A 27,129-nucleotide genomic window follows, 5' to 3' on the forward strand; every position below is an offset into this window, starting at 1 on the left:
TCATCCAATGTTGACCTTTTCTTTAAACTTGTCTATCTACACAAGCCTTAATTTTAACTTAACAATTAGTGCTTTCTATAGATGGGGACAGGATTTTTAATTTCCCAGCTTTGAGGGCTATATTTCTCTCTGTAGGTCTAGTATTTGCCCTGCTTTCTATCATCTTAACAGCATTTACACAGATACTTGAATGCCTCACTTTTAAAATACATCTCTCTCTTTCTCTGCAAATATCTGATATATCAGGAAGTATTTTTTTCAGACAAAAGCATTTTTGACGTGACAGTTGTTCCAGAGAAGTACTGTAGCCAAGTACATATAGACATCACATGGGTTTAAAAGAATCACATGAAAGGATTGTAACGTGGTTAAAGTTGCCTTCCTAGCATCTCGTGATGTTTTAGCTATTTAGATTATTTATTTCCTCATAATATTTGTCAGTCTAAGGGAGTTTGCTCTACCTTTTTTCAATTAAAATGTACTTCTACAATTGCCTTTGGATATTGTGCTGAAAATTGTAGACATAAGCACTTATGCAAAAGGGGAAAAAAGCAGCTTTTCTTCTAAATGAAAATATCATGCCCCAGTGCAGATATTACTTTAAAGGGCAAGTAGACACAGGAAACATTTGTGCATCTGATTTGGTATCATACTTGAAATCACATTGTGATGTTGAATGCAGCTGATGCAAGCAGAATCATTTTACATTTTGAGACACTGACTCCCAGAAGAGAAGAAAGTATATCCTTCATTTCTCTCTCTAGTTATCCTTGCTAGTAACTATATATTTACAGGAATTGCAAACAAATAAGTTTCTGCTTCTGTGCAAAACTTGCCACTTTATTCAGACCCTTTTCTACTTTCTACTGGCATCAAATAACAAATGTTGCAGAGATTTTATTTTAATAAAATAAAGTGGGACCTTAACTTCCTACTGCAACATGATTTAGCATTTAAGAAAGTTCCAGGTTGGGTTGTGATCTGTTCAGAATGCAAAGGCAAATAAATTATGTCCTTTTCTCTTCCAAATAGTAGCTGTATTTTTAAAAATATTTTTATTTTCAGGAAATAGTTATGTAAACCAAATCACACAAAGTCAGGGGCAGGAAATTTGTAGTCACTCAGATATTGCTGAATTACAATGTCTAGCAGCTACCAACAGCATGATCACTAGGGACAGATTTAGAAGCCAGGCTCCTCAGTTGTTATAGGCCTTTCTTCACATATAGTTGTTCTTATATAGCACTTCTCATTTTAATTTCCCTTTTGTTTAAACTGGGGTGATCAGACAAGTTTAAACTATTCCAGGCAGCTATATCAATTTCCTTCTTCATCCTAGGTCTCTCAGAAGCTCTCAGAAAACCCTAAGAATGAAATTACTCTCCCATGAGCTGGGAAAGTCATACAGGCAAACTATGAAAGAATAGGAAGATGAGAATCACAGGACAATTGTTTTCATTTTTGTTATGCTTTTAATGGAACACCCAAGAAACACATAAGGCATATGGTAACAGTAGGCAGACTAGAAATTTCATGTCTGAATCTGTAAACAGCATCAGCACATTTGCTTTGTTGATACACACGTACACGCAGGCACACACACACAGGCGCAAGCAGAAGAGGACTTTTCAAACACCATAAAGACTTGAAAAAGCATCTTGAACCATAAAGACACAAAAGCTGTTTGTAGACCAACCAAAGCAGAGGCGATGGGTAGGTGCTATCACCAGGTGTGAAGGGACTATGCAGCCTGCCCTCACTGCCAACAGCCTTTCATCATCAGTATCTCCCTAGCATGGGGAAGTCTATTTGGCAACAGTGGTGATTCCACAGCTGGCTCTGCAGGGCCAGGATATCCACTGCTTGTCATTCAAGCCTATATCACACTAAAACAATCATGCAATAACAAGCCTGCCTTGACAAAAGGAGAGCTTTTCCTGTCTCTGAAAGACCCACAATTACCTTGGCTTTAGCCTTCATTACTAACATCTCTCCCAATGGTAATTAAATACTCTTTTTGGGATTTGGTGAACCAAGCCTAACAAAATGCAAAATGCACTTTGAAAACAAAAGGAAAAGCTAATTAATGATGATGGAGATAAAGTATTTTAAATGTTTTTATTTCAGAGACTTAAAACTAAGTCTCTGAAATAGCAAATTTTAAAGAATTTGTTTACCTCTGAATCCAGAATTCTGAAATGTTTAAATCTGAAGGACAGTTGAACTCAGTCATCCTGATAATCAAAGACAAGAATGGGTCTACAAAAGGAGTGTAAAGCTTGTTATTTTACATTCTTGGTATTTTACCCTCTGTGACCCAAATATGCTTTCTTCCAAAAGAAAAGGATTTTCTTGGTTTCTCGGATGAGAAGTGAAACATTTTCAAAGAAAAAAACCCAAGAAAGTCCAGTTGTCTTTTGGAAAAAAAGCACCTTTGGGATAACCATGACCTGGATGACTGAGAATCTCCATAGACATCTCTGAGTGACCTTCCATCCACCACTACCACCATCACCACATACTATGCTATCTATAATTGAGAACATTATAAAAATTAGAGAGAGATTTCATTCATTCAAGAAGTATTTTTAAATCTCTCTAAAGACAGCTCCGATGTTAACTTTGGCACATTGCAAATCATTTCCCTGAGGGAGCTTTGCCTCTTTCATTTCTTTATTTGAGGTGGTCCCTAAAGAAAGTGAGCTGGTATTAATTGCCAGATCAAGTTGTGGGAGCTGTTGTGTAAAAGGGCTGCTGTTAATTCATACCACTGAGGACCCACTTCAGCCCTAAGAAACAGGCTTTTCAAGATATAGCCTTTAGGCCTTCAATAACATTCAGGGTACATGAGCATGAAATATGGCACTTTTTTCAATTAAACTGCTCTATCAGCCCCACACCCATGGCAATCTAGGCAGCATCATTTTGGAGTTTATGATAAAAATCTTAAACTCTGCAAGAATGTATCAATAAAGGTTTCTTGTGATAAATGTTGTATTTTGTTTTATGGACAACATTTATCACAATAGAAAATATCCTATTTCTCCTCTCGCCCCATCCCCACACATTTTTAACTTTGAAGTTAAGCACATTGTTTTAACTAGTTAAGATGAGTGATTTTAATTTTAAAGTGGGGGAGAGGTGGTCAAAAGGCTTATTACAAATGGCCCATAAAAACATTGTCTGAAATACATACATGCGTGCACTTCACACAGACACACGCAATCCAGCTGCAAAATAAAAGAAATGATAAAAAATTCAATTACAGTATTAATTAGCAAGGCAACAAAGAATATAGTTATAGTGCTTTAAAATTTGATGTTTTCTATATAAAAGAACTACAGCTGAGTAGTAGTAAGACAAATCCACTTCAGCACAAAGATAAAGATTTCTTCTCTTCAGGAAGAACATTTAAAAACTGTCAGATTCCAGCATGAGAGAGTAAGATTGCAGGAAGGGAACAGGACATCTGTTGCTGCTGCTTTAGTTTAAAAACAGTTTTCCCTTTGTGGTGCCTTTGGCAATACACGGAAAGCTATACTTGGCCCATCTCTTCCCAAAGGCACTACAGGAAAGAGGTTGGTTCTCTCTCAACAATGGGAAGTTCCACAAATTATACTATTAACAGAATTCAGATTCTCCATAGTTATCATGTGACAGAGGTTAATTAAGCCATACATCTACTCAATTTAAAAATAGCTTCCAGCCATTAAGGTCAGAAATAGTGGTCACAGTATTATATCTGATGGCTCTCGTAAGGAAGGATGAACGTATCTAGGAGAATTCATTGTATCTGTTAATAGCATCAAAATGTATGCATTTCTGTAACAACTCATCCTATTATGTAAATGTCCTCATTGATTAAGGAACAGAAGCCATACGTACATTTCTAACTGTTTCCTTGGGACTGGGCATTCTTTTTTAACAAGTCAACATTGGTAAAGGCTTCTTGAATTAGACCTTACTCACAGTTTGGAACAAGGCACAATAAATTGGGAATAACAATGCAGCATATAACTTCTTTTAAAGGCAAGGCTATTCCTTGCGGTTTTACAACGATGAGGTTAGAAATGTTTGGAATGCCATCCCAAGTAAGGCACCAGGCAGCAGCAAGAAGGCAGACATGAGGGGGAAAAACCCAATTATTAAACCCATGAAGTTTTACAATAGATTCTTTCCCCATCCCACCTTTCCCCCCCTTATTTCATAAAAGCTTGGGAAGACCACAGCTGATCGTGCAAGACTTTTTTTCCATGTTGTGCTTAAAATAACAGAAAATTGGGAACTCGTTTTCTCTATTGATGATACAGTTGAGATCTGTAAACTCCTGTTGGCCTATAACAGTGGTTCCCAACCAGTGTGCCGCGGCACTAAGGGGTGCCGTGAGATCTTTTGAGGGTGCCGGGAACTTTTGAGCTACGGAGATTTTAAATATCTATTTCCTTATAAGGGTGCCGGGAACTTTTGAAAGGCTTTCCAAGGGTGCCTCAAACAAGAAAAGGTTGTGCCTCAAACAAGAAAAGGTTGGGAACCACTGGCCTATAATCTTAAACTAAAAAATTGTACCTTGGTAGGTCCTGGGAAATAGTAAAAATGTCAAGAGGTATGAGGACATATGTATAAAATGGGTGGCAGAAGAAAGGCCGCATCAGATAATCAGAGCTACAGCCTCATGCTCTAGGTTAGTCTCCAATATCTATTGACTCTCCTGCATATCAGATCTCCTCCCAATGCTCTTTAGATATGGAACCTGGAAATTCCCTCAGCTGGAAATGCTGAAAGTTGAAGTTCAATATCTTTGAAGGCCTTCAAACTGGAAAAGTTGCATTTGTATGAAATTCTAGGAATTTGCCTTAAACTACACTAAACCATTGGAAGTTCTTGGGCCAACATTTCCCCCAGCTCTCCTAACTTTATCTACGTTGGATCTGGAATTATAAAAATCACATGCTCTAGCGTTGAGCATCGGCTCCTTCAAGCAATTTTTGGTCCCTCCCAGTTCCAGGATCCCATGAATTAGTTGATATTTTGTACTGTATTATATTTCAGTAAGAACATGATTAAATGTTTAAAAATGCTTGGTAGCCTTTATTTGAGCCTCTAGACTCAAACAAAGTCTAGTACTCAACAATCTCAAAACATTAATATATACAAAATAATGAAAGGAATGATCCACAGCAAGAATAATCACTCCCAGAACTTCCATATTTTGCTTAGAACTATCCAATGGATAGTTGGATGTTGGAGTCCAATGTTTGGCATTCCAAACCAGATTTTCTCCACAGTGATTGCACTAGATGCCTCCTTTGTTATGTTACTCACCATAATGGTTAACACAGTTTTATAAGGAAAACAGCTATCTTAAAATAGCCTTCTCAAGTTGGTGTTTTGCAAATATATTGTCTTAAAGTTTCCATAATCACAAGATGGCAACTACTTCAACAATTGGATGTTTGAGAAGGAAGAGAAAATAGTTATATTACATTGAAGGTATGAGGTTCCATTTCCTTTTTTTTTTTTTTTTAAAGAAAATGAATCTCTCTCCCACTACCCACAATTAAGTATTAGGAATGAGATGCAGTATTAAAGATTGAAAAGCTCTGACATTGTGCAAGAATTGTGAAAATGTTCTATTCACAAACAGACATGGTAAATAAACATAGATTGTAAGCTGAGGATACCCCTAAATAATAAACAATCAAGGGCTGATGGACAAAAGGGTGTCAAAGAGGGTTTCAATTGTCACAAATATATCAATAAAGGAGATATTTGTAACTCAGGGTTGAAATGAGGAGTCCTTGGTGCTCTCTGAGCTTGCTTGTTTTCTTGCAAATGTGTCATTACCCTAACTAGGTAACATAATCAGTGCTAACTCACTTAGTTAGGGTAATGAAATGTCTGCAAATAGATGGCTTTTGGTTGGGTGAAAGAAAAAGAATTGCCAGAAAGAAAAATGCTTAGTTGATACAATCTACTGAAAATATTTTTTCCTAGGTCAATAAAAGACAGAATATTAGCTTTAGGAATTTTCTGCCATAACTAACTGTGAGAATCAAAAGAAAAGTCCAAGGAAGCAACTTGGACCTTTGTCTTTTCTTGGATATTTTGTTTACTGGAATATGAAGAAGAATAACAGCCTCACCCAACGAAGTATGGCAACACTCCTGGAAAGAGGAGGAACTTTAGAAATGGATAATTCAAAGTGCTGAGAAATACTCTGAGGATCAAATTCCTAAAATAGCAAAAATATTTACTGACATACATATACAAAACCCTCTGAAGATTTTCAAGGAAGAGCTTTCAGAAATGGTGGTGAATGAAATAGGATCAGACTTAATCTATTCAACAAAAAAGGTCTTCAGCAGAAATAGTTCCAGAAACATTCTCAAAGTGACCCACTGATTTTTTTCAAGTCAAGGCAGAATTTTACAAATCTAAAAATCTGTTACTATTTCCTGCCCAATCTGTTTCTTGTAGAGAATTGGTCCTGTTGCCCTTCCTCTACAGCAGAAAAATATTAAGATAATATTTAATCTGCAGTGAGTCTTAAGCATAAACTAGGTTCATCCTTGATGTAACTTGCAAATCACAGGCACAGATGCCCATCTAAATGTTTTGGATCTCGAAATTAAACAGCAATTGTAAGAGGAAATAAGATTATTAAAGTATTTCTCCAATCTTTGACTGAGAACATCTCTGTTTTTTTTAATAGTTAATGCTTAGAGCAGCCTCAAATCAAGCCACAAGCCAGAGATGGCAAACATGGTATCACTATTTTGAGATTATAGGCTAGTTAGCTGTTTAGTACTGTTAAATATATGTCTGTTTACATAACCCATTAAATGGAAACAGTCAGTGTTTCTCTCCAAAAGAAGCCATACTTGGAGTCTGGCAGCTTCCTTCACTGGTAATTCCTTGATTTTCCATACTTGCATTCTCTGTAGTAGATTTTGACAAAAAATATGATGTATGAGCTTTGCCTAGATAGCACAGAGGACTTTCATATAGCAGGAAGCAGTGGTAGCTTTGTTGCACCAAGGTAAATGAATACCCCAGAGACAAAATTCCCTTCCTCACATCTCCCCTTAGCTGTAAAGATATCTAATGTGTTCTCTTTGTTAAATGTGCCCTTTCAAAGTAGCAGATTCAAAGATTTGTTTCTATGGAAACTGTCAACTGCCAATAGCTACTAAAGCAATGGATGTTTTATGCTCTCTAAACTTATTAATCATTAAGTATTCAGAGGTGAGCTAAGGATGGCTAAGGACAGAAGATGTCATAGAGAATAGCTAGGAATTTTTGAACAGTGTGTTCAAAATTTTAAGATCAAAAAATCAAAGACATTGCCAATTGATAGGTTTGGCCTTGTACGTTTTTCACTTCAGATAATTCTCTATATGGTTCCTTTAAGAGCAAAATATCAAGATTGCAAAAGAAGTGCTGAATTTCTTTTTTAAACTAGACCAACCAATAATTTCATAAGGATGTGGCAATCTTTTAAGTTCCTCTCTGTAAAGATTTTATGAAACTCAGAAGCTTGCCTCAACTTTAAACGGTCAACTAACCACAAGAAAAGACATTTTTTCTTCAGTCACTTATTCCATTAACAGCAGTGAGAGACCTGTCCGTTCCTACTTCCCTCAAGGGTCAACTGTGGGGGGGAGGGGAGGCAGTTAAAAAAAAAGTCCCCCAAAATCAACCTGAGGTCAAACAGTTCACCTATGCCCCTTGCTTTAATTCTCTGTTTTCTTGTTTTCATCCTTCGATGGAGCTTCAGGAACCAAGACAACTTTCCCAACATTCTTCTTCTCTTGCATCTGCTTCATGGCATCAACCACCTGCATCAGGAGAAGGACCAGACCATTTCATTCTTTCTACCTCAAGAAATATGACCAAGGAGAATGCATCCAAGGATATATGTCAGACTTTCCCAAATTGGTGCATTCTTAATTAGCTGTATTCATTATTCCCTTTTTAATATATACTCACTGTTCACTAAAGTCACATATGACATGGAGTTTATTTTTTTGGTTGTATCTGCCTTGAAAGAGAAGCATGTACACATGGGAGAGGGAGTGTTGATCAAATGACTCAGCCACTACTTGCTTATTCACTTTTTAAAATACTTCCTGTCATCAGAAGGCCAAATACAAAATCAGTCAAAGAAGGCTTTACACAAACCTTAACACTACTTTGCCTTTTATACTTTCTTTTCGTGGTCTTTACCCTTGAAAAGTCTGCCAGAATTTTTTTTATGAATCTGCCTTCCCTGAAGCATTTAAAATGCCAAGTGAATGTGATCTATATACTGGACATTCAACTGACACTATTATAAGAGCATGGCAGATGGCCAGCAGACATCTAACATTTTGAAATCACTCAAAGGATTTGGGGATAATTGTTAGGGTTGAAGTCTTAATGATGTCAGTTCTTTGGAGGGGAATAAATTAAGCTAAAGACAGCATTTTTTTTTACTGTGGAACACAAAATAACTCATTGGGTGGCCAAGCATTCTCACCTGTTCAAAGGGCCAAACAGAATCCACCTTTGGTTTGATTTTGCCCTGATTGTAGAGAGCAATTAGCTTGGTCACCACAGCAGCTAAAAGCTCCACTTCCTCCTCAAGGTAGCCCAGGTGGTAACCACAAACTGCTTTGTTGAGATGAAGCAGCTGCAAGGCATTGATGCTAAACTGATTCCACCAGGTCTTTGCCATAGCCATTAGGTTCTTCCTCTGCCCTGTTAGCAAGTTGGCTACACCTACAAAATTGAGAAATACCCTGTTTGAGATCCATCAGTATAATAACTCTTGGCAACTATGCTTCAAAAATACTTTTTCTTTAAAGCAGCATAGGAGCAAGCTACAATTCTCATTCTAAAACCTCATTCTTCTATCAGGAATGTATGCTCCTTAGTTTAACTAGCTGATGACCCGGCGCTGCCCAGGTATTTTTTCATTCTAATCCCCTCGCGCATGTGCGCATGACCCCCATTGGGTTTTTTTTTTCCAGAGAGTAAGTCATCTGTGTAGCAAGTTTGGTTGAAATTGCTCAAGGTGTTCCAGAGTTATGCTGGAACTCACACACACACATGGAGTGTTTGTCTCCAGAGGGTAAATCATCTGTGTACCAAGTTTAGTTGAAATTGCTCAAGGCGTTCAGGAGTTATTCTGGAACACACACACACACACACAACACACACACTGAGAGGTGTTAAGGGTGTCTTATCCCCACAGTATTTTTTTCCAGAGAGTAAGTCATCTGTGTACCAAGTTTGGTTGAAATTGCTCAAGGTGTTCCAGAGTTATGCTGCAACACACACACACAACCTGAGAGGTATTAGGGATGTCTTACCCCCACAGTATTTTTTCCCAAAGAGTACCGATAAGTCATCTGTGTAGCAAATTTGATTGAAATTTCTTGAGCTGTTCCAGAGTAATGCTAGAACACACACATACAAACACACAGGGGTGTTAGGGGTGTGTTACCCCCACAGTATTTTTTTCCAGAGAGTAAGTCATATGTGTAGCAAGTTTGGTTAAAATTGCTCAAGGTGTTTCAGAGTTTTGCTGTAACACACACACACACACACACACACACAACCTGAGAGGTGTTAGGGGTGTGTTATTCCCACAGTATTTTTTTCCAGAAAGTAAGTCATCTGTGTACCAAGTTTGGTTGAAATTTCTTGAGCTGTTCCAGAGTTATGCTAGAACACGCACACACAGGGGTGTTAGGGGAGTGTTACTCCCACAGTATTTTTTTCCAGAGAATAAGACATCTGTGTATCAAGTTTGGCTGAAATTGCTTGAGGCGTTTCAGAGTTATGGTGGAACACACACACATAAACACATACAAACACACCAAAGGTTGTTAGGAGTGTGTTACCCCCACAGTATTTTTTTCCAGAGAGTAAGTCATCTGTATACCAAGTTTGGTTGAAATTGCTTGAGACATTCCAGTTATGCTGGAACACACACACACACACCAGGGGTGTCTTACCCTCTACAGGATTTGTTTCCAGAGGGTAAGTCATCTGTGTACCAAGTTTGGTTAAAATTGCTCAAGGTGTTCCAGAGTTACACTGGAACACAAACACATAGACACAGACATAGATGTGTCTTACCCCCACAGTATTTGTTTCCAGAGAATAAGTCATCTGTGTACCAAGTTTGGTTGAAATTGCTCGAGCCGTTCCAGAGTTATGCTGGATCATATATATATACATACATAGATCCTTTTTTTATAAATATAGATTAATAAAATATATGCAAGAAGATGAGGACATTCTAGGCTACAATAATATATGTCAATCCAACTCAATCTACCCCGCCTTCTTTATAAGCAGAGGAAAGTATATTTCAATCTCAATAGCAGAATAATAGCTTGCAAGGATGGGATATGGGGAAAGATTTTTCTTTCCCAAAGTGCACACAGACACACACACACACACTTTTTTTAATGGTTAAGGAACTGGGTTAGAAACCAGGAGACTGTGAGTTCTAGTCTCACTTTAGGCATGAAAGCCAGCAGGGACCCGTTTGGATATTTGTTTTATCTCAGCCCATGTCGCTTCACAGGGTTGTTGTTGTGGAGCAAGTAGGAAGAGGAAGTTATGTGGAATATGTTCAGCACCTTGAGTTATTTGTAAAATAATAAATGCAGAATAAAAAAAAATCTAAAAAGAACAAATTTCACTAAAGCATCCAGCTAACCATTATTAGAGCTTTAGCTTGATCCAGAAAACCAGATCTCTTGTATTATTATTTTTGTTTGAATTTTAGAGAATGATTCTTGATACTGCAAAGTGATCTCATTTAGGCATACTTATCTAATCTTTGGGATTTAAAAGATTCCGAGACTCAACTTCTGATGAATTCCACCATCCTTTGATGGAATGCTTTCTGACTCACCATAACTGACCAGTTTGCCCATTGGTTTCAGGAGATGAAAGCCTTTTGTAGTATCTGAACCTCCTAAGGGGTCCAAAACAACATCTACACCTAGAAAAGAAAAGGGGGGAAAGAAAACAGAAATTATTTAATGGGAAATTTCAATTGAAAGGGAATAAAATTCCCCATATGACATTTTCAGTTTAACCACATTTCAATAATTTAAATTTCAGTTACTTTTAATTTTATTAAGTTTTGGTAAAAAAAATAAATCAGTCTCCAATATAAACTAATAATTTATTCAAATCTATTATTCAGTCAACCATAAATCTGTAAGCAGAACATCCATAACTTTTTTTCATACTCTCTTTATTCTTACTATGCATCTACCATTAAATCTAGAGGTGCTGCCTATGATTTCAATTTTTCCCTTTTTTCTTTCATGATAATAATTTCAAAAAGAAAAGGAAAACAAATAATGCTGACACAAATGTTGATTTAAGAATATAGGAATTAGAGCAGGGGTGAAATTCTACTGATTCTGACCAGTTTGCACGAACCGCTAGAGGTTATGTGCATCAGTTCACCGAACAGGTAATAATTACCTCTCCTTCGTTCCACCAACACCTGGCTGGTCACTGCTCACCTATTCCAGCTGCTCCATATTACACAAAATTCCCTCCACTCACAAGGGAGCTGCTGCAACCTGTCTCTTTTAAGGTAGTCCCCAGGAGGGAGGGGGCCAGGAAGGAACCATAAAGGGAGCAATAGCTCCTTTGTGAATGGAGAGAGAAAAGTTAGCATTCTCTCTGACACAGAATTCAATGTTAAATGCAGCAGAGAGAATGCTAACTTTTCTCCCTCCACTCACTCCACTCACAAGGGAGCTGCTGCAGCCTGTCTGTTTAAGGTATCCCCAGAGGGGGGAAAGGTAGCATTCTCTCTGCCACAGAATTCAATGTTAAATGCAGCAGAGAGAATGCTAACATTTCTCCCTCCACTCACAAGGGAGCTGCTGCAGCCTGTCTGTTTAAGGTATCCCCAGAGGGGGGAAAGTTAGCATTCTGCCACAGAATTCAATGTTAAATGCAGCAGAGAGAATGCTAACTTTTCTCCCTCCACTCACAATGGAGTTGCTGCAACCTGTCTATTTAAGGTAGTCCTCAGGAGGGAGGGGGACAGGACGGAAACATAAAAGTTAGCATTCTCTCTGCCACAGAATTCAATATTAAATGCAGCAGAGAGAATGCTAACTTTTCTCCCTCCACTCACAAGGGAGCTGCTGCAGCCTGTCTGTTTAAGGTATCCCCAGAGGGGGGGAAAGTTAGCATTCTCTCTGCCACAGAATTCAATGTTAAATGCAGCAGAGAGAATGCTAACTTTTCTCCCTCCATTCACAAGGGAGCTGCTGCAGCCTGTCCCATTTAAGGTAGTCCCCAGGAGGGAGGGGGCCAGGAGGGAACCATAGAGGGAGCAGCAGCTCCATTGTGAATAGAGAGAGAAAAGTTAGCATTCCCTCTGTCACAGAATTCAATGTTAAATGCAGCAGAGAGAATGCTAACTTTTCTCCCTCCACTCACTCCACTCACAAGGGAGCTGCTGCAGCCTGTCTGTTTAAGGTATCCCCAGAGGGGGGAAAGGTAGCATTCTCTCTGCCACAGAATTCAATGTTAAATGCAGCAGAGAGAATGCTAACATTTCTCCCTCCACTCACAAGGGAGCTGCTGCAGCCTGTCTGTTTAAGGTATCCCCAGAGGGGGGAAAGTTAGCATTCTGCCACAGAATTCAATGTTAAATGCAGCAGAGAGAATGCTAACTTTTCTCCCTCCACTCACAATGGAGTTGCTGCAACCTGTCTATTTAAGGTAGTCCTCAGGAGGGAGGGGGACAGGACGGAAACATAAAAGTTAGCATTCTCTCTGCCACAGAATTCAATATTAAATGCAGCAGAGAGAATGCTAACTTTTCTCCCTCCACTCACAAGGGAGCTGCTGCAGCCTGTCTGTTTAAGGTATCCCCAGAGGGGGGGAAAGTTAGCATTCTCTCTGCCACAGAATTCAATGTTAAATGCAGCAGAGAGAATGCTAACTTTTCTCCCTCCATTCACAAGGGAGCTGCTGCAGCCTGTCCCATTTAAGGTAGTCCCCAGGAGGGAGGGGGCAAGGAGGGAACCATAAAGGGAGCAGCAGCTCCATTGTGAATGAAGGGAGAAAAGTTAGCATTCTCTCTGTCACAGAATTCAATGTTAAATGCAGCAGAGAGAATGCTAACTTTTCTCCCTCCATTCACAAGGGAGCTTCTGCAGCCTGTCTGTTTAAGGTAGTCCTCAGGGGGGAGGGGGCCAGGAGGGAACCATAGAGGGAGCAGCAGCTCCACTTTGAATGGAGAGAGAAAAGTTAGCATTCCCTCTGTCACAGAATTCAATGTTAAATGCAGCAGAGAGAATGCTAACTTTTCTCCCTCCTAGGGACTACCTTAAAAGGACAGGCTGCAGCAGCTCCATTGTGAATGGAGAAAAGTTAGCATTCTCTCTGCATTTAACATTGAATTCTGTGGCAGAGAATGCTAACTTTTCTCCTTCATTCACAAGGAGCTGCAGCCTGTCCCTTTTAAGGTAGTCCTCGCCCCTCCCTCCTGGGGACTGCCATAAATGGGACAGGCTGCAGCCTGTCCCATTAAGGTAGTCCCTAGGAGGAGAAAAGTAAGCGTTCTCTCTGCTGTATTTAACATTGAATTCTGTGGCAGAGAGAATGCTAACTTTTCTCCCTCCATTCACAATGGTGCTGCTGCAGCCTGTCCCTGTTAAAGTAGTCCCCAGCAGGGAGGGGGCCAATAGGGAACAGCAGCTCTATTGTGAATGAAGGGAGAAAAGTTAGCATTCCCTCTGCCACAGAATTCAATGTTAAATACAGCAGAGAGAATGCTAACTTTTCTCCCTCCACCCACAAGGGAGCTGCTGCAGCCTGTCCCATTTATGGCAGTCCCCAGGAGGGAGGGGGCCAGGAGGGAACCATAGAGGGAACAGCAGCTCCATTGTGAATGAAGGGAGAAAAGTTAGCATTCTCTCTGCCACAGAATTCAATGTTAAATGCAGTAGAGAGAATGCTAACTTTTCTCTCTCTACCCACAAGGGAGCTGCTGCAGCCTGTCCCTTTTAAGGTAGTCCCTAGGAGGGAGAAAAGTTAGCCTTCTCTCTGCCACAGAATTCAATGTTAAATGCAGCAGAGAGAAGGCTAACTTTTCTCCCTCCAGTCACAAGGGAGCTGCTGCAACCTGTCTGTTTAAGGTAATCCTCAGGAGGGAGGGGGCCAGGAGGGAACCATAGGGGGAGCAGCAGCTCCACTTTGAATGGAGAGAGAAAAGTTAGCATTCTCTCTGCCACAGAATTCAATGTCAAATGCAGCAGAGAGAATGCTAACTTTTCTCCTTCTACTCACAAGGGAGCTGCTGCAGCCTGTCCCATTTATGGTAGTCCCCAGGAGGGAGGTGGCCAGGAGGGAACCATAGAGGGAGCAGCAGCTCCATTGTGAATGGAGAGAGAAAAGTTAGCATTCCCTCTGCCACAGAATTCAATGTTAAATGCAGCAGAGAGAATGCTAACTTTTCTCCCTCCACTCACAAGGGAGCTGCTGCAGCCTGTCCCATTTAAGGTAGTCCCCAGCAGGGAGGGGGCCAGGAGGGAACAGCAGCTCCATTGTGAATGGAGGGAGAAAAGTTAACATTCTCTCTGACACAGAATTCAATGTCAAATGCAGCAGAGAGAATGCTAACTTTTCTCCCTCAATTCACAATGGTGCTGCTGCAGCCTGTCTGTTTAAGGTAGTCCTCAGGGGGGAGGGGGCCAGGAGGGAACCATAGAGGGAGCAGCAGCTCCACTTTGAATGGAGAGAGAAAAGTTAGCATTCCCTCTGCCACAGAATTCAATGTTAAATGCAGCAGAGAGAATGCTAACTTTTCTTCTTCCACTCACGAGTGAGCTGCTGCAACCTGTCCCATTTAAGGTAGTCCCCAGCAGGGAGGGGGCCAGGAAGGAACCATAAAGGGAGCAGCAGCTCCATTGTGAATGAAGGGAGAAAAGTTAGCATTCTCTCTGCCACAGAATTCAATGTTAAATGCAGCAGAGAGAATGCTAACTTTTCTCTCTCCATTCACAATGGTGCTGCTGCAGCCTGTCTGTTTAAGGTAGTCGTCAGGAGGGAGGGGGCCAGGAGGGAACAGCAGCTCCATTGTGAATGAAGGGAGAAAAGTTAGCATTCCCTCTGCCACAGAATTCAATGTTAAATGCAGCAGAGAGAATGCTAACTTTTCTCCCTCCACCCACAAGGGAGCTGCTGCAGCCTGTCCCATTTAAGGTAGTCCCCAGGAGGGAGGGGGCCAGGAGGGAACCATAGAGGGAGCAGCAGCTCCATTGTGAATAGAGAGAGAAAAGTTAGCATTCCCTCTGTCACAGAATTCAATGTTAAATGCAGCAGAGAGAATGCTAACTTTTCTCCCTCCATTCACAATGATGCTGCTGCAGCCTGTCTGTTTAAGGTAGTCCTCAGGGGGGAGGGGGCCAGGAGGGAACCATAGAGGGAGCAGCAGCTCCACTTTGAATGGAGAGAGAAAAGTTAGCATTCTCTCTGCCACAGAATTTAATGTTAAATGCAGCAGAGAGAATGCTAACTTTTCTCCTTCTAATCACAAGGGAGCTGCTGCAGCCTGTCCCATTTATGATAGTCCCCAGGAGGGAGGTGGCCAGGAGCGAACTTATGTTATGTTATGAACTATAGAGGGAGCAGCAGCTCCGTTGTGAATGGAGAGAAAAAGTTAGCATTCCCTCTGTCACAGAATTCAATGTTAAATGCAGCAGAGAGAATGCTAACTTTTCTTCCTACATTCACAATGGTGCTGCTGCAGCCTGTCTGTTTAAGGTAGTCCTCAGGAGGGAGTGGGCCAGGAGGGAACAGCAGCTCCATTGTGAATGAAGGGAGAAAAGTTAGCATTCCCTCTGCCACAGAATTCAATGTTAAATGCAGCAGAGAGAATGCTAAGTTTTCTCCCTCCACCAACAAGGAAGCTGCTGCAGCCTGTCTGTTTAAGGTAGTCCCCAGAAGGGAGAAAAGTTAGCATTCTCTCTGCCACAGAATTCAATATTAAATGCAGCATAGAGAATGCTAACTTTTCTCCCTCCACCCACAAGGGAGCTGCTGCAGCCTGTCCCATTTAAGGTAGTCCCCAGGAGGGAGGGGGCCAGGAAGGAACCATAGAGGGAGCAGCAGCTCCATTGTGAATGAAGGGAGAAAAATTAGCATTCTCTCTGACACAGAATTCAATGTTAAATGCAGCAGAGAGAATGCTAACTTTTCTCCCTCTAATCACAAGGGAGCTGCTGCAGCCTGTCCCATTTATGGTAGTCCCCAGGAGGGAGGTGGCCAGGAGGGAACCATAGAGGGAGCAGCAGCTCCATTGTGAATGGAGAGAGAAAAGTTAGCATTCCCTCTGTCACAGAATTCAATGTTAAATGCAGCAGAGAGAATGCTAACTTTTCTCCCTCCATTCACAATGGTGCTGCTGCAGCCTGTCTGTTTAAGGTAGTCCCTCAGGGGGGGGCAGGAGGGAACCATAGAGGGAGCAGCAGCTCCACTTTGAATGGAGAGAGAAAAGTTAGCATTCTCTCTGCCACAGAATTCAATGTTAAATGCAGCAGAGAGAATGCTAACTTTTCTCCCTCCACCCACAAGGGAGCTGCTGCAGCCTGTCCCATTTATGGTAGTCCCCAGGAGGGAGGGGGCCAGGACGGAACCATAGAGGGAGCAGCAGCTCCATTGTGAATGGAGAGAGAAAGTTAGCATTCTCTCTGCACAGAATTCAATGTTAAATGCAGCAGAGAGAATGCTAACTTTTCTCCCTCCATTCACAATGGTGCTGCTGCAGCCTGTCCCTTTTAAGGTAGTCTCCAGGAGGGAGGGGGCCAGGAGGGAACAGCAGCTCCATTGTGAATGAAGGGAGAAAAGTTAGCATTTTCTCTGCTACAGAATTCAAGGTTAAATGCCCACAAGGGAGCTGCTGCAGCCTGTCCCTTTTAAGGTAGTCCCCAGGAGGGAGAAAAGTTAGCATTCTCTCTGACACAGAATTCAATGTTAAATGCAGCAGAGAGAATGCTAACTTTTCTTCCTCCACCCACAAGGTAGCTGCTGCAGCCTGTCCCATTTAAGGCAGTCCCCAGGAGGGAGGAGTCCAGGAGGGAACCATAGAGGGAGCAGCAGCTCCATTGTGAATGAAGGGAGAAAAGTTAGCATTCTCTCTGCCACAGAATTTAGTGTTAAATGCAGCAGAGAGAATGCTAACTTTTCTGCCTCCACCCACAAGGGAGCTGCTGCAGCCTTTCTGTTTAAGGTAGTCCTCAGGAGGGAGGGGGCCAGGAGGGAACCATAAAGGGAGCAGCAGCTCTATTGTGAATGAAGGGAGAAAAGTTATCATTCTCTCTGCCACAGAATTCAATGTTAAATGCAGCAGAGAGAATGCTAACTTTTCTCTCTCCATTCACAATGGTGCTGCTGCAGCCTGTCTGTTTAAGGTAGTCGTCAGGAGGGAGGGGGCCAGGAGGGAACAGCAGCTCCATTGTGAATGAAGGGAGAAAAGTTAGCATTCCCTCTGCCACAGAATTCAATGTTAAATGCAGCAGAGAGAATGCTAACTTTTCTCCCTCCACCCACAAGGGAGCTGCTGCAGCCTGTCCCATTTAAGGTAGTCCCCAGGAGGGAGGGGGCCAGGAGGGAACCATAGAGGGAGCAGCAGCTCCATTGTGAATAGAGAGAGAAAAGTTAGCATTCTCTCTGCCACAGAATTTAATGTTAAATGCAGCAGAGAGAATGCTAACTTTTCTCCTTCTAATCACAAGGGAGCTGCTGCAGCCTGTCCCATTTATGATAGTCCCCAGGAGGGAGATGGCCAGGAGCGAACTATAGAGGGAGCAGCAGCTCCGTTGTGAATGGAGAGAAAAAGTTAGCATTCCCTCTGTCACAGAATTCAATGTTAAATGCAGCAGAGAGAATGCTAACTTTTCTTCCTACATTCACAATGGTGCTGCTGCAGCCTGTCTGTTTAAGGTAGTCCTCAGGAGGGAGTGGGCCAGGAGGGAACAGCAGCTCCATTGTGAATGAAGGGAGAAAAGTTAGCATTCCCTCTGCCACAGAATTCAATGTTAAATGCAGCAGAGAGAATGCTAACTTTTCTCCCTCCACCCACAAGGGAGCTGCTGCAGCCTGTCCCATTTAAGGTAGTCCCCAGGAGGGAGGGGGCCAGGAAGGAACCATAGAGGGAGCAGCAGCTCCATTGTGGATGGAGGGAGGGAAAATTAGCATTCTCCCTGACACAGAATTCAATGTTAAATGCAGCAGAGAGAATGCTAACTTTTCTCCCTCTAATCACAAGGGAGCTGCTGCAGCCTGTCCCATTTATGGTAGTCCCCAGGAGGGAGGTGGCCAGGAGGGAACCATAGAGGGAGCAGCAGCTCCATTGTGAATGGAGAGAGAAAAGTTAGCATTCCCTCTGTCACAGAATTCAATGTTAAATGCAGCAGAGAGAATGCTAACTTTTCTCCCTCCATTCACAATGGTGCTGCTGCAGCCTGTCTGTTTAAGGTAGTCCCTCAGGGGGGGGGCAGGAGGGAACCATAGAGGGAGCAGCAGCTCCACTTTGAATGGAGAGAGAAAAGTTAGCATTCTCTCTGCCACAGAATTCAATGTTAAATGCAGCAGAGAGAATGCTAACCTTTCTCCCTCCACCCACAAGGAAGGTGCTGCAGCCTGTTTGTTTAAGGTAGTCCCCAGGAGGGAGAAAAGTTAGCATTCTCTCTGCCACAGAATTCAATGTTAAATGCAGCAGAGAGAATGCTAACTTTTCTCCCTCCACCCACAAGGGAGCTGCTGCAGCCTGTCCCATTTATGGTAGTCCCCAGGAGGGAGGGGGCCAGGACGGAACCATAGAGGGAGCAGCAGCTCCATTGTGAATGGAGAGAGAAAGTTAGCATTCTCTCTGCTGCATTTAACCTTGAATTCTGTGGCAGAGAGAATGCTAACTTTTCTCCCTCCATTCACAATGGTGCTGCTGCAGCCTGTCCCTTTTAAGGTAGTCTCCAGGAGGGAGGGGGTCAGGAGGGAACAGCAGCTCCATTGTGAATGAAGGGAGAAAAGTTAGCATTTTCTCTGCCACAGAATTCAAGGTTAAATGCAGCAGAGAGAATGCTAACTTTTCTCCCTCTACCCACAAGGGAGCTGCTGCAGCCTGTCCCTTTTAAGGTAGTCCCCAGGAGGGAGAAAAGTTAGCATTCTCTCTGACACAGAATTCAATGTTAAATGCAGCAGAGAGAATGCTAACTTTTCTTCCTCCACCCACAAGGTAGCTGCTGCAGCCTGTCCCATTTAAGGTAGTCCCCAGGAGGGAGGAGTCCAGGAGGGAACCATAGAGGGAGCAGCAGCTCCATTGTGAATGAAGGGAGAAAAGTTAGCATTCTCTCTGCCACAGAATTTAGTGTTAAAGCAGAGAGAATGCTAACTTTTCTGCCTCCACCCACAAGGGAGCTGCTGCAGCCTTTCTGTTTAAGGTAGTCCTCAGGAGGGAGGGGGCCAGGAGGGAACCATAAAGGGACCAGCAGCTCCATTGTGAATGGAGGAGAAAAGTTAGCATTCTCTCTGCCACAGAATTCAATGTTAAATGCAGCAGAGAGAATGCTAACTTTTCTTCTTCCACTCAAGAGTGAGCTGCTGCAACCTGTCCCATTTAAGGTAGTCCCCAGCAGGGAGGGGGCCAGGAAGGAACCATAAAGGGAGCAGCAGCTCCATTGTGAATGAAGGGAGAAAAGTTAGCATTCTCTCTGCCACAGAATTCAATGTTAAATGCAGCAGAGAGAATGCTAACTTTTCTCCCTCCATTCACAATGGTGCTGCTGCAGCCTGTCCCTTTTAAGGTAGTCCCCGAAGGGGGAGGGATGGGGGGAGCAGTTGGAATGGAATCATTTTTGTTAAATGCAGGAAAATGGGGAAGAGGATTTTCCTGTCTGTCATCCATTCCTCAATCTCAGTACGGACTGAGGGAAGTATGGTAGGCAGGAATATTCTTCTTCCCATATTCCTGCCATTCGCAACAAGGAGTGGCTGGGAGGGGAGGGGCTTGTGAGGCGCTCTCCCTGATCCTTGTTATTTCGAGTTGGCCATGCCCACCCAGTCACATGACCTCCCCCAACAAGCCATGCCCACAGAACCGATAGGAGAAAGTTTTTAATTTCATCCCTGAATTAGAGAGATGAAGGGAAAACAAATATAAGCGTTAAAATAGGGGTGATAACTAATAAAAATTGAATAACTAATTCTTATGGCTAATATATTGTAATGCACCATTAACAACTTAACAATAACATAAGAAATTTGATATGCCATTTCTAGCTAAAACATGTCTCTACTGAAATGTAAAAATATGTAACAGGGAAAACTGAAACCATGACAGAAAAAAAAAGCTATATGTAAACATACAATAGGAAAATATTATAAGTAATGTGTAGGGCAGACTACATATCAGATTAAAATATAAACTCTATAACTCAGATTTGCCACAACTCCATATATAGAATTGTAATCCAAAAAGTGTTTCCAAATAAGACTGAATTCTATCTATGGTTAGATATGAAGTCATTCTAGACATCAAAGCATATTCACATATTCTTACACAGAGGCAGTGGTGGGTTCTCACCGGTTCGGGAGAATCGGTAACAGTAAATTGGCAAAGGTCACAAAACCAGTAGTAATGGCTGGCTGGCCACGTCCCCAAACCGGTCGCAACCCCACCCAGTCACTTCCTTTTCCTCCTTACCACCTGGGCAGCTTTCCTGCCTTAAGCTGCCTTCTCATGTGGTGCCCGCCCTGGGCCCCAACTGAGCTGACTCCTGCTGCCTACAGGTAAGTCGCGCTAGCCCCCCCATAGCTTGCTGTGCCCACCCCCAGGCTCGTGACCTTCCCTTCCCCCGCCCCTTACAGGAGTCCCCCTGTGCCCCGTTTTAGTTCCCAGGGACTGCAGGAAGGCTTGCTAACGCCAAAATGGGGCGTCGGGGTGCAATGCCCCCCCATGCCCCAATTTGGCTCCCAGGGCTTCAGGGAGGCTTTCTAAGGCAAAAATAGGGGCTTGGGAGTGCCTAGCAAGACTCCCTGCAACCCCCTGGAAGCAAAAACAGGCTGCAGGGGGGGGCTTCAAGGGAGAAAGAGACAAAGAAATCCTCACTGTTTACGGATCGCCATGTGCACTGAGCTTGAGATGAGAGCTTATTGTAAGTGCCTGCTAGCTATTCTTGCTCAGGGTAAGCTACAAAACATTTCGGAATGTCTGGCTTTTCTTCCTCCTACCAAAGACCTTCTGGGGTTCTTCACAGGAAGGGAGAAAGGAGGAAGGGAGGGAAGAAGAAACAGAGGGCGGGAGGGAGGAAGGGAGGGGTAAACCTTTTTACTCACACTTCATCCTCACTGTTTGGGGAGCCCCACGTGCACTGAGTTTGAGTTGAGAGCTTATTCTAAGTGGCTGGTAGCTATTCTTGCTCAAGCTAAGATAATCAATAGTGGAGTTCTAAGAATGCCAGATGGGCATGTTCTGCATTTCAAAACATCTGGCTTTTCTTCCTCCTACCAAAGACCTTCTGGGGGTTCTTCACACAAAGGGAGAAAGGAGAAAGAGAGGGAGAAAAAAGAAAGAGAAAGAGAAAGAGAAAGAAAGAAAGAAAAAGAAAAAGAGGAAGGAAGAGAGAGAACGCAGGTATCTCTTAACAAAGGATTGAACTTGCCTGAAATTAGATCAAGCCCTACATCACTTAACCCAATGTATCAGGTTAAATTGCTATTGAATTATTTTTGGTATATATACTACATTCTCTTGTGTAATTTAGTTACAGTGTAAAACTAGTCCACTGTCAAACTATTTACTGAATCTGCATTACTATTAATCTTCTCATAGTTCCCATCACCAATCTCTTTCCATTTATGACTGTATGACTATAACTTGTTGCTGGCAATCCTTATGATTTATATTGATATATTGACCATCAATTGTGTTGTAAATGTTGTACCTTGATGAACGTATCTTTTCTTTTATGTACACTGAGAGCATATGCACCAAGACAAATTCCTTGTGTGTCCAATCACACTTGGCCAATAAAAATTCTATTCTATTCTATTCTATTCTATTATGTCTCAAAATAAAAGGGAGATCAAAAATCCAATTAGTGCCATATAAATTCTGGAAGCCCCAAAGACCTTTCCCATTGTATTTATTAAATGGGGAGGAACAGGCTCAAACTTAATCCCTCCAAGACGGAGTGGCTGTGGATGACGGCACCTCGGTACAGTCAGCTGCAGATGCGGCTGTCTGTCGGGGGTGAATCATTGGCCCCGATGGAGAAGGTACGCAACTTGGGCGTGCTCCTGGATGGTCGGTTGTCCTTTGAAGACCATTTGGCGACCGTCTCCAGGAGAGCATTTTATCAGGTTCGCCTGATCCGCCAGTTGCGTCCCTTCCTGGACCGGGATGCCTTATGCACAGTCACTCATGCTCTCGTTACCTCTCGCCTGGACTACTGCAATGCTCTCTACATGGGGCTCCCCTTGAAGAGCACCCGGAGACTTCAGCTAGTTCAGAATGCGGCTGCGCGGGTTATTGAGGGCGTCTCGGGCTCCACATAACACCTATCCTCGCAGACTGCACTGGCTACCTGTTGTTTTCCGGGTGCGCTTCAAGGTATTGGTTACCACCTTTAAAGCGCTCCATGGCTTAGGACCGGGCTATCTATAGGACCGCCTACTGCCGACTTCTATCTCCCATCGTCCGGTACGCTCCCACAGGGGGGGACTCCTCAGGGTGCCGTCAGCCAAACAGGGTCGACTGGCGGCCCCAGGAGGGCCTTCTCTGTGGGAGCTCTGATCCTGTGGAACGAACTTCCCTCGGACTTGACAATTACCTGACCTTAGGACCTTTAGCATGAACTTAAAACTTATTTATTTTGTATGGCTGGACTAGCCTGGTTTTTATGTCTATTGGATGGGTTTTTTAAATTTTGTTATTTTACGGGGGAGTACGTTTTTTAACATTTTGGGCATTTAAATTAGTTTTTTAAGGGATGTTTTTAATTATTGTGTGTATTTATATTTTATCTGCCTGTTCACCGCCCTGAGTCCTTCGGGAGAAGGGCGGTATACAAATTAAAATATTATTATTATTATTATTATTATTATTATTATTATTATTATTATTATTATTATTATTATTATTATTATTATTATTAAATACAATTTATATAGCTACCCAACTCATATAAAGCGACTTTATCACATTCTTGTTCCTTTCATGTAGTTCTCAATGTGTCAATCTCCTTGCTACTCTATTTCCTCCACCAAAATTCTATTATAAATAATATTACCACACATTACAGTTCTAATGTTGTGTATTTGCACCAGTAATTTTCAGAAAAAGATTTATTCCTCTCTTACATAGTTATTTAAAAATAGCTTCATATATCAGTTTACTTTTACCATTAAAAATGTTTTGTTGCATTATATGACTGAAAAAGCCTTTTAGCAGTTTCATGTAAAAGGAAATATCCAGTAACAATTTTGAAAGTAGTTGTCATAGCCACAAACACTCTCCCCCCAAAAAGACAGAGAAAGAGAGAGGAAGAGAGGAAGAAAAAGGAAAGGAGAGAAAGAGAGAAAAAAGAGGAAAGGAGAGAGAGAGAGAAAGAGGAAGGAAGGAAGGGAGAGAGAGAGAAAATTCTGTGCTATTATTTTTAATTGTTCCATTATTTATTATGTGTTAATATTTTACACTGTCCACCTAGAGTGATTTTACTGCCTTTCTTTTGCCCAGGGCTACCACATATTTTTCAGGGATTTACATGCATTCAATATCTATAGTCCAGAGCATAAATATGTGTGTGCTTATTTTGTACATCAAGTTTCATAAGTCAATCTTAATATGCTTAACATACAGAGAAAGAAGCACTCCTGTAATCTTTGACTTTTATGCTTGCTGTCAAACATCAGTCATAATACTAATTACTGTTTCGAACAATATAAACAAATGGTAATTTTATATGTAAAATTATGACTGAAATATTTCTGCACCTATATTGGTTCTCACTGTTAGGAAGTTTCTCCTTAGCTTTAGGTTGCTTCTCTCTTTGTTCAGTTTCCATCCATTCCTTCTTGTTTTGCCTTCTGGTCTTATTTACCTTATCTTCTTATTTGGAAAATACACTGCCCCCCCTTCTTTCTTGCAGCCCCTTAAAAGCCTGTTGCCTATCACACTCTCGGGCAAAGTATGTGAGCCATTTCCTCCTTTCTGTGGTCCATGAAAGTGCATCTATAGTATGTAGATAATAAAGTTAAAAAAAGATGAACAACATTTTTACAGAACTATAGATATGTTGAGACTGGGTGTCACAAGAATGGCTGGGAGGGGAGGGCCAGGTGAGGGACCCCTTAATGTGAGTGACATTTCAGTTGGCCACGCCCATCTAGTCATATGACCATGAAGCCACTCCCACCATCACATGACCAAGCCACACCCACAAAATAAGCGAGCCCATAGAACCGGTAGTAACAAAATTTAGAACCCATCCTTGCACACAGGGAACAAATCTAGTAACACTTGGATCTTAAAGTTTGCTCCCAGTTTGATAAGTTTTTGTTAGACCTGATAAAGGTATGGCCTGAGCCGATTTCAGAATGAATCCACTAATCTCCATCCTTGAAAAATTAATTTAGATAACTCTACAAAGCACCACCAACTCAAGTTATTTATTTAACTTGATTAAAAGGGTGGCCCTGATTAAGCTGGGCTGCAGTTATAATAAAAGTACATAAAATAACATGTGGGCTGCCAACTCTGGAGAGCAACATATCCCTGAGAGAGAGAGAGAGAGAGAGTCTCTTTTAAGAACCTGAAGTGACACATCAATCCCATCAATCACCATCAGCACCCTGACCATAGTTTGTTTGACATTTTTCTGCACATTTCAACCAATTTGTTTCATTTCAATTCATATGATTAGTCATGCTCTACTAGTTAAACTTAAAAAACTAAATAATAAATCATTAAAATTATGCCAGTTCATCAAGCACCTTTTTTTCCAGCTCCCATAATACTTAAGCAGGAGCACAGAAAATGAAGGAAATTTCAGATTGTCTTGCTCCACCCTTTCTTCAGCCTCTACTAACCTTTGGGAGAAATTTTTCGGATTTCAGCCACATAATCAGCTGTCCGGTAATCAATAGGGTGAGTCACTCCATTCTCTTTGAGGGCCTCATGCTTAGAAGCAGATGCTGTGCCAAAAATGGTGACGTTTTCCACGGTTTTGCAGAGTTGGACAGCTGCAGTTCCGACACCACCTAGAGAGAGAGGAAAATGGGTCAAGTGAGGAATGAAGAAGGCCCGCAAGCCTGTTTCCATGTAACTTAAATCAAAGTTAAATCAGTGGAAGTTGTTCTAAGTAGTACCATAAAATGGGCAAAGCATGAAGACAGCACAGTTGGTTATCTTCACGAGGACACAAGGAAAGGTATTTGATGTTGTTTAATGGTCCTGACTATCTTCCCACCATAATCCCTGAGAGCTAGATAGATTGTGAGTGAGTAGAACTTTTTGGAATAAGAACAAACATCCAGCTGCTATTGGATAAATCCCATATCATTTCTGACCTTTAGCCGTACATATAACGTGTGTGTGTGTGTGTGTGTGTGTGTGTGTGTGTGTGTGTGTGTATGCATACATACATATACATATTACATATAACATATCACATTACGTTCTTATATAACATATAGCGAACAGGGTGGCAGTATTTGCATAACAAACTAAAGCAAGAAGAGGCAACTTTGGGGGCTGGTAACATACCTGGAACTTTAAAGTGCCTGACGTCCGCTCATAAATAGCCAATCATAATACATTAAGCTTAAACACTGTGGCTGGTGGTTTTTTCGCAGTATATCAGATTCCATTAAAACTAATAAGGGAACTTTATTAAAAAAATAGTCCAAACAGGGGGCCTAATATACACCAAAAAAAGGTACCAAACAGCTTATCTCCATGCCATGATTTGCTTAATTAACCCAATAGCCAGGTTCTCACAATACACTGATTTGTCAACTACGGTAACCACAATGGCTTTTGGCTAACCTCCAACTATGTATTAGTTTTGTGCAATGCAATATTATAAATCCAATAATTGTGCCTTATAAACTTCCCCCCCCCCATAACATTATGTAGAAACAGGCCATTATGGTATGTTCAACAAACCAAAGTTAAAAGAAATGTTTCTGTGACCAAGGGCCATATACCACATTCTTTGACAGTACAAGTAACTATATGTAACAGTAATGCTAGGTGTATAGAGGTTTTTTAAAACTATTAAATGCCCTTTGTAAGATGGATATCAGTGTTTATATGTTTCCATCTTGAAATGGGATGAAACTTTGTCATCGGTTTTTACCCATTATAATCACACAGAGAAAACATTCAGAGGAAAATTGCTATGGGGATTCAAGATTGCCCATCCAAATTAACATCATTATGAACCCAATTTATGACTGGAGAAAAATAATTTTCCAATCCTCCTTCCCCATGAAATTATGATGGCTGATTTTATACAATTAGTCCTCAATTTACAACCACAATTGGGACCAGAATTTCCACTGTTAAGCATGTCCAATGTTATGATCTTTTCTGCCATGATTGCTAAGTGAATTCATGCAGTTGTTAGGGTTATGTGGTCATTTAGCTTCCCCCATTGATCGGACTTATCAGAAAATGGCTGGGAAGATCACAAATGAAGGTGACATAATCCAGAGGATGCCGCAACTATCATAAATACATGCTGTATGTCAAGCACCCAAAGTTTGATCACATGACCATGGCTAAGTTGCAATACTCATAAGTGCAAGACCTGATTGTAAATCACATTTTTTTAATGCCATTATAACTTCAGTCACTAAATGAATAGTTTTAAGTCAAGAACTATCTGTAGATTATGTACACCCTTGATTTTTAAACCATGTTTAGTGAATAAGCCATAAGTAGCTGATTCACGGAGCATTCTAAGTCATAAACCATAATCTAAAAACCACAAAAACTGAATTCTCATGAATCAAAAATAAACTTACTTTGGTAGCACAAATGCATAAATCCAATTTATATGAACTTGTGCCAGATACATTTTTATAATG

General features: G+C 41.6%; 1 protein-coding gene across 8 annotated transcripts in view; it reads right to left on the reverse strand.

Moving 5' to 3' along the window:
* VAT1 (vesicle amine transport 1) overlaps positions 1–27,129 on the reverse strand; it is a 112,734-nt gene that overhangs the window by 73,058 nt on the left and 12,547 nt on the right. For 6 of the 8 annotated variants that reach the window (XR_009155097.1, XR_009155094.1, XR_009155098.1 and 3 more), the window contains exons 3-6: positions 25,126–25,296; positions 10,913–11,002; positions 8,519–8,760; positions 7,720–7,838 (exon numbers count right to left, since the gene is read on the reverse strand). Coding sequence is in view for 2 of the 8 variants with exons in the window: in XM_058183216.1 (XP_058039199.1) it covers positions 7,734–7,838; positions 8,519–8,760; positions 10,913–11,002; positions 25,126–25,296 (608 nt within the window). In the remaining 6 variants the exon portion in view is untranslated. Of the gene's footprint in view, positions 1–1,449; positions 7,839–8,518; positions 8,761–10,912; positions 11,003–25,125; positions 25,297–27,129 lie in introns of those variants that run through there. The other 2 variants (XM_058183216.1, XM_058183215.1) reach the window with 2 other exon arrangements.

The sequence above is a fragment of the Ahaetulla prasina genome, chromosome 4, assembly GCF_028640845.1.
Source record: "Ahaetulla prasina isolate Xishuangbanna chromosome 4, ASM2864084v1, whole genome shotgun sequence".
NCBI lineage: Eukaryota > Metazoa > Chordata > Lepidosauria > Squamata > Colubridae > Ahaetulla > Ahaetulla prasina.